General features: G+C 39.5%; 1 protein-coding gene across 1 annotated transcript in view; it reads left to right on the top strand.

Moving 5' to 3' along the window:
* The first annotated feature begins 1,897 nt into the window (after positions 1 to 1,897).
* Positions 1,898 to 8,218, top strand: part of LOC110464057 (beta-glucuronidase-like) — a 57,710-nt gene continuing 51,389 nt past the window's right edge. Inside the window, exons 1-4 of the mRNA XM_021519075.1 lie at positions 1,898 to 2,156; positions 3,125 to 3,301; positions 3,964 to 4,148; positions 7,450 to 7,592. Of these exons, the coding sequence (XP_021374750.1) occupies positions 1,947 to 2,156; positions 3,125 to 3,301; positions 3,964 to 4,148; positions 7,450 to 7,592 (715 nt within the window). The 5' untranslated portion in view covers positions 1,898 to 1,946. The remainder of the gene's footprint in view (positions 2,157 to 3,124; positions 3,302 to 3,963; positions 4,149 to 7,449; positions 7,593 to 8,218) is intronic.

Raw genomic sequence — 8,218 nt, 5'->3', positions numbered from 1 at the left:
GGCATAGAAATTGTACAAACAAAGTTTGTTAAAAGACTATTGAGAGTAAAGCAATCAACTTCAAACTTGGCTGTTCTGGGTGAATTAGGGAGACATCCCATGTGTGTTGTTTATTATAAAAAGTGTATAAAGTATTGGTTTAATATTTTAAGTATGGACTCCTCTAGATATCCACGAAGGTGCTATGATATGTTAGTAAATTTACACAATGCTGGAAGAGTAACTTGGGCTACAAATATTAGAGATCTATTGTACAAATATGGATTTCATTATGTATGGATATATCATGAAGTTGGCGATGTAAATAGTTTTATGAGACTGTTTACCCAAAGAGTAAAAGACACTTGTATGCAAGAATGGGATTTTGGAATAAATAACTCTAATAAACTGAATTTTTACTCGGATGTCAAAACTTTAATTGAACCCGAACGATACTTATATTGTATTACAAATAAGTCTCATAAAATTGCTCTAACCAGGCTGCGTGTATCCAGTCATGAATTATTTATTGAAAAAGGTCGTGAACTAAAAATTCCAAGGGAAGAAAGATTATGTAATTACTGTTTATATACAAACAATACAAGACTCATTGAAGATGAATATCATTTTTTATTACACTGTCCATTATATGAACATATAAGACAAATGTGTGCATTGGAAAACTATGTTGAAGCAAAATATATGTTAATAACTGGAAATGAAGATAAATTAAGAAATGTTGCTAAATTTGTATATTTAGCTTTTGAAGCAAGATCAAATTATATTATATCTGTGACATCACAAATTTAGTATTATTAAATCGGAAGTCAGTGCTATATATTAGTAAATTGTACGTTATAAGGTACTTTGCAGAAATTGTTTTTGATGTAAAAATTGTGTGAATATGGTTATTATGTACTGTGCAAATTGTACTATGGGCTAGTTGGCCTTGAAATACTTAATAAAATATCTTGAACTTGAACTTGAACTTGTGTAAAATATAAAGCCATGGTTTATGACCATTCCATATGTATTTTGTATTAATAAAGGGGATAAAAATCATAGGAACAGTTTATTTCAAGGGGGGCGGGGGCTAGCGAGTACTATGTGTATACCAATAATTTGCATGGCTAGAGTTGCACTGACACGATTACCATGCCGAATGAATATGCTACCCCAGTTCTACATTTGTTAGAGACTTTGATTGTAACAAAGCATTTTAGTAAGTTGGCGGTCTTTATAGCAGATACAAAACATCTGTCATTGGTTTTTAATATGTTATATCATATAGTCTATGTTGCGTTTATATTTTTTTTTATTTTGTCAAAAATGATGTGTAAGCCCGGGCTTTTTTGCTACATAGGTTGTTACGCGCCTGCCTCCCTACCAACTGGGATTAACCGAAGCTAAGTATTGCATGCATACTTAACCCCTCCGCATTAAAGCCATTTTGGTCTCTGTGGAGATTAACATATAGATAGATAGATAGAAACAAATAACGCAAACAGCATTTTAGTTTTGGTCAGGTACGTCTGGACCTCTCAATCTACACGTGCTGAATTTTCCTGAGGTCAGCCTCAGTTCAGATCTGTACCTGTCGTTTTCTTTACATGTTGAACCGGTTAAACCGTTTCAACCGAATAAGCGAAAGTACCAGAGTATTCCATAGGGACTGATAATTTGTAATAGATGATGGCAATTATTTCTAAGCCCCTAAAACGTGTAAAGTTACTCAGAACACCTCACTTTATAATTATGTCAAAACATAGCTATACAAATTTTCAGATTATTTTTGTGGAATAATTAGACATCACAAGGGGGTTCATAGATTGGTTCAGAAACGTCCTAACTTCCCGCCCTTTTAAGTTGCTCTTTACAAGGAAAGGATACGAGATGTTCCGGAGAAGATCATGTGACCGTAACAAAATGGCCGCTTACATGCACAGCTAGATATTTTTTTATGAAAAATGAACCACTACCGTTTAGTTGGTTTGTTGTTGCATGTCAGCTGTTTTTATACATGCACATGTCTCGGTCCGTTCGGTATGATGTACCCGAAAGACTCTGAGAGCAGGACAGTCAAACTTCTGGACGGGATGTGGAATTTCCGAGTGGATGACTCGTCGAACAGAAACCGGGGGTTCGAGGAAAAGTGGTATTCTGTTCCTCTCAGACAGGTTTGCATATATACATAATTTCATTTTCTAATGCACGTGTTTAAAGTTAAATGAGACATCGCTCTACATCTAAATAACTGTCACTAACTAAACTCCAACCCCTAGTAAAATGACTCCGTTCCAGAAAGCATGATATTTTGTCATAAATCATTCATGATATCACGCGTACGCTAGGAGCAGTTTAGATCGACAGGAAAATATTTTTTCTTTAATTTGATGTATGATTCAGTTGGTCGGACACTCTGCTGTCCCAAAAATGACATGCCAAATACCTAGCTAGAGTGTGTAGCGCAAAGCACACAGCATGCATGCTATTCAATGTCAGTACATTGTTTTTACGATAGGATGATAGTACAGGCCCTTACATTATCATGTCAGACACCCGAGTCCAGTTTTCAAGCTGGTCAGGCTTACAATCAGATATCTGAACAGAGACTGCCATCTTCTCTAACTTTGTGACCTCGACACTGATATTGGCGCTACAGTTCGACAATGGCAAGGAAATTTCACGGCTGAATATAATTAACTTGCTATCATTTTCTTGATTACTTGTTCTCCTTGTGAAGTTGAATAAAACATAATATCACATGTGCAGTTTGTGTGTCTTCCTCTGATTGACCATACCTATTTGTCTTTTCGAGACAAGTCGATATAATTAGAACAAGTTTTATAAACGGAATGAAACAAAACTTTCCTGTTGTTTTGTGTGTTTCTCACGTGTTAAAAGATAGAAAGTGAATTCATCATCTATTTGTTTTCATTGTACTTTGGCACCTCATACAATATCCTTGAAATTTATAAAAAGGTTTTACAAATTCTATTTTTGGTCAGTGTTTCAATAGAATGATAATATAAATTGGAAAGTGAAGGACGTCTCTTCCTATTTGATCTGACTGAGGATAAAAATATTAGAATTTAAAAAAAACAACGCTTTATTAAACGTGCATTGATTGTACCACCATCTCCAGACAGGGGAGGTAATTCCGATGCCAGTTCCATCCAGCTACAATGACATCACACAGGAGAAGAGAATCCGTGATTTTGTGGGCTGGGCCTGGTATGACCGTGAATTTTTCCTACCTCAGGACTGGACATCTAAGCGTGTTGTACTACGTGTGGACAGTGCCCACTACAACGCCATTGTGGTATGGTTTTAATTTAAAGGAAACCGTGTCTGGGTCAGGAAGACATTTTCAAATCTTAGTCATGCCTACTTTTTCAAAAATAGATACATGTATATAGACTTCAATGGGTTTATTTTGATGGTTTCACTAATAAAGTACAAATTTGCAAGATCAATTTTTGTCAGATTTCAAAAGAGTCAACATAGAGATTTTCGATACTTGGGCTCTGTTCTTGATATTACGATTTTTCTCTACAGTCTTGGAATATGACAATGTTGAAGGCTCTGTACGCATCACCTTGTGCACGATACAAGTTTGATCCTTTGATGTGCATCAAAAGAATTTCAAGTCAGCATAACATAAAATACTTGTTTTGAGGTCGGGTGTCCTTCCTGTGTACTTTTCAAGGTATCAGCTTTGCGATTGTTTTATACCTGAAACAAATCAATTTGCTAACCACATGCCTTCAATATTGTCATGACTTGTACATGTTCCAAGGATGTAGAGAAGATATGTATATTGAAAGTGGATTCCTTGAATATCAAAGATGACCTAGTTAAGAAGTCTTAGAAACTCTCAGTGATAATGTATAATTATCATATTAATTATTTATCATTAATTATTGGTTTTTATTAAAGAATTAAGGAATTCTATGTTTGACTGATGACAGATCTACCTTGTAGTGGGTGAACTCGGTAGAACTGGTCAGACATGAGGGAGGTCACTTGCCTTTTGAAGGGGAGATAACTCGCTGGGATATACCTATTGTGCTTGGAGGGAACAACAGGCTGACAATTGCCATCAACAACACATTGTCTCCAACCACCCTCCCACCAGGGACTATCCAGTACCAACATGATATAAACAGGTATAGACCTCTCCCCTCCAACCAGGGACTATCTAGTACCAACATGATACTAACAGGTATAAACCTCTACCCTCCAACCAGGGACTATCCAGTACCAACATGATATAAACAAGTATAGACCTCTCCCCTCCCACCAGGGACTATCTAGTACCAACATGATACTAACAGGTATAAACCTCTACCCTCCAAACAGGGACTATCCAGTACCAACATGATATAAACAAGTATAGACCTCTCCCCCCCAACCAGGGACTATCCAGTACCAACATGCTATTAACAGGTATAGACCTCTCCCCTCCCACCAGGGACTCTCCAGTACCAACATGATATTAACAGATCTCTCCTCTCCCACCAGGGACTATCCAGTACCAACATGCTATTAACAGGTATAGACCTCTCCCCTCTAACCAGGGACTATCCAGTCCCAACATGATATAAACAAGTATAGACCCCTCCCCTCCAACCAGGGACTATCCAGTACCAACATGCTATTAACAGGTATAGACCTCTCCCCTCCAACCAGGGACTATCCAGTATCAACATTATATTAACAGGTATAGATCTCTCCTCTCCCACCAGGGACTATCCAGTACCAACATGATATAAACAGGTATAGAAATCTCCCATCTCCCCTCCCACCAGGGAATATCCAGTACCAACATGCTATAAACAGGTATAGACATCTCCCCTCTCCCCTCCCACCAGGGACGATCCAGTACCAACATGATATTTACAGGTATAGACCCCTACCCTCCCACCAGGGACTATATCATTATATTAACAGGTATAGATCTCTCCCCTCCCACCAGGGAATATCCAGTACCAACATGCTATAAACAGGTATAGACATCTCCCATCACCCCTCCCACCAGGGACTATATCATTATATTAACAGGTATAGATCTCTTCTCTCCCACCAGGGACTATCCAGCACCAACATGATATTAACAGATCTCTCCTCTCCCACCAGGCACTATCCAGTACCAACATGATATAACCAGGTATAGACATCTCCCATCTCACCTCCCACCAGGGACTATCCAGCACCAACATGATATTAACAGGAATAGACCTCTCCCCTCCAACCGGGACTATCCGGTACCATCATTATATTAACAGGTATAGCCCCCTCCCCCCCAACCAGGGACTATCCGGTACTGTCATTATATTAACAGGTATAGACCTCTCCCCTCCAACCAGGGACTATCCAGTATCAACATGATATTAACAGGTATAGATCTCTCCTCTCCCACCGGGGACTATCCAGTACCAACATGATATAAACAGGTATAGACATCTCCCATCTCCCCTCCCACCAGGGACTATCCAGTACCAACATGATATTTACAGGTATAGACCCCTACCCTCCCACCAGGGACTATCCAGTACCAACATGATATTAACAGGTATAGACCTCTCCCCTCCAACCAGGGACTATCCAGTACCAACATGATATAAACAAGTATAGACCTCTCCCCTCCAACCAGGGACTCTCCAGTACCAACATGATATGAACAGGTATAGACCTCTCCCCTCCCATCAGGGACTATCCAGTACCAACATGATATTAACAGGTATAGACCCCTCCCCTCCCACCAGGGACTATCCAGTACCAACATGATATAACCAAGTGTAGACATCCACCCTCCGACCAGGGACTATCCAGTACCAACATGATATTAACAGGTATAAACCTCTACCCTCCCACCAGGGACTATCCAGTACCAACATGATATAAACAGGTAAAGACATCTCCCCTCCCACCAGGGACTATCCAGTACCAACATGATATTAACAGGTATAGACCTCTCCCCTCCCACCAGGGACTATCCAGTACCAACATGATATTAACAGGTATAGACCTCTCCCCTCCCACCAGGGACTATCCAGTACCAACATGATATTAACAGGTATAGACCTCTCCCCTCCCACCAGGGACTATCCAGTACCAACATGATATTAACAGGTATAGACCTCTCCCCTCCCACCAGGGACTATCCAGTACCAACATGATATTAACAGGTATAGACCTCTCCCCTCCCACCAGGGACTATCCAGTACCAACATGATATTAACAGGTATAGACCTCTCCCCTCCCACCAGGGACTATCCAGTACCAACATGATATTAACAGGTATAGACCTCTCCCCTCCCACCAGGGACTATCCAGTACCAACATGATATTAACAGGTATAGACCTCTCCCCTCCCACCAGGGACTATCCAGTACCAACATGATATTAACAGGTATAGACCTCTCCCCTCCCACCAGGGACTATCCAGTACCAACATGATATTAACAGGTATAGACCTCTCCCCTCCCACCAGGGACTATCCAGTACCAACATGATATTAACAGGTATAGACATCTCCCCTCCCACCAGGGACTATCCAGTACCAACATGATATTAACAGGTATAAACCTCTTCCCTCCCACTAGGGACTATCCAGTACCAACATGATATAAACAGGTAAAGACCTCTCCCCTCCCACTAGGGACTATCCAGTACCAACATGATATTAACAGGTATAGACATCTCCCCTCCTACCAGGGACTATCCAGTACCAACATGATATTAACAGGTATAGACCCCTCCCCTCCCACTAGGGACTATCCAGTACCAACATGATATTAACAGGTATAGACATCCCCCCTCCCACCAGGGACTATCCAGTACCAACATGATAAGACTAGGTATAGACATCTCAAATTATAAACAAGGCCCAATCAATAAGGAAACATTGAATATAACAACTAATAAATCAAAGTAAAACAATAAATCTGTACGAGAACCTTGAACTGTCGTGTCACCATTTTAACACGTAAACATGGCGAAAAACATACATGTACAAAGTACAAAACAAAAATATTATTTATCACTTTAAATTAGAGATTTCAAATAATTTTTCTTGCCGTGTGTTCCATCACTTAACAATCACATTCAATCTCATGTCGTATATACAGGATCTCAAAGATGTTCAAAGTTTCACATTATTCGTGAGTCAGAAGTCTGTATGATTCCAAATTTCCCCGATGGTCCCGGAGAGTTCGAAACATAAAAGTTAGACTGTATAACAAAATCAATTTGATGCAGACACCCAAAATAATTTTCCCATTGTGGAAAGATGAAGGATATTTGTACAATTCATTGAAAATCCTGTTTAGGTATATAAAGGTTGTTTCTGATGTTAGGACTCATCCCTACAGACACAAGAGTTCATGGCTGGCTAAGGCTGTAGAGAGTCGACTCCTCGTAGACAGGGACTTAACAAGATTTAACAGGAACATTTGATCATTCCAGATATCCGGAGGGTTATTTTGTGCAGAACTTACAGATGGACTTTTTTAACTACGCCGGGTTACATCGCCACATACAACTTTACACCACACCCAAGACTTACGTCCAGGATGTTATTATTGCCACAACCCTACAGGGTTTAAACGGTAAATAAACCACAAATGATTTTTAGCTCACAGGGTCCGAAGGACCAAGGTGAGCTTATGCCATACTGTGGCATTCGTCGTCCGTACGTCAACAATTTCTTCAAAAGACTTCTTCTTAACCACTGATTGGAAAGTGTGGAAAGGGTCTATGAACCTTCATATTGCACTTGAGTGATAGACTAGCTCTTATAATTATATCCAAATGATACAGCTAGAATTGCCAATATAATACAAAGTAGGACCCTGACCCAGTCATATGATAATTACAGATTTTATAACTGTATCAATAATTGCAGTACATGTATTATACTTACCAATCACTAGTTCCGATGTACAAATTTTTCCCACAGAAATCGATACATTCAATCTGGAGGGGGGAAAAAAGAATGAAATAAAGCAGATGATATCTTACCATTTATGATGGATCAACATTGAATTTGTTAATTTTGAAATAGCACATACCTTTAATAAGTGTTTAATTTACAATATCTCATAGGTTAACTTGGAATAAACTGTGAATGGAAGCATCCCTAGGTGGTGGAGATTCAACATTGTACAAATGGTTGGGCTGACCCCCCAGGGGGCTGAGGGGCAGGGCCAAAAAGGGTTATTTGGCCATATTGCTT

The sequence above is a fragment of the Mizuhopecten yessoensis genome, unplaced genomic scaffold, assembly GCF_002113885.1.
Source record: "Mizuhopecten yessoensis strain PY_sf001 unplaced genomic scaffold, ASM211388v2 scaffold10953, whole genome shotgun sequence".
Lineage (NCBI taxonomy): Eukaryota > Metazoa > Mollusca > Bivalvia > Pectinida > Pectinidae > Mizuhopecten > Mizuhopecten yessoensis.
Note: the sequence above shows the minus strand (reverse complement) of the source record. Positions and strands in the feature narration are given on the sequence as shown.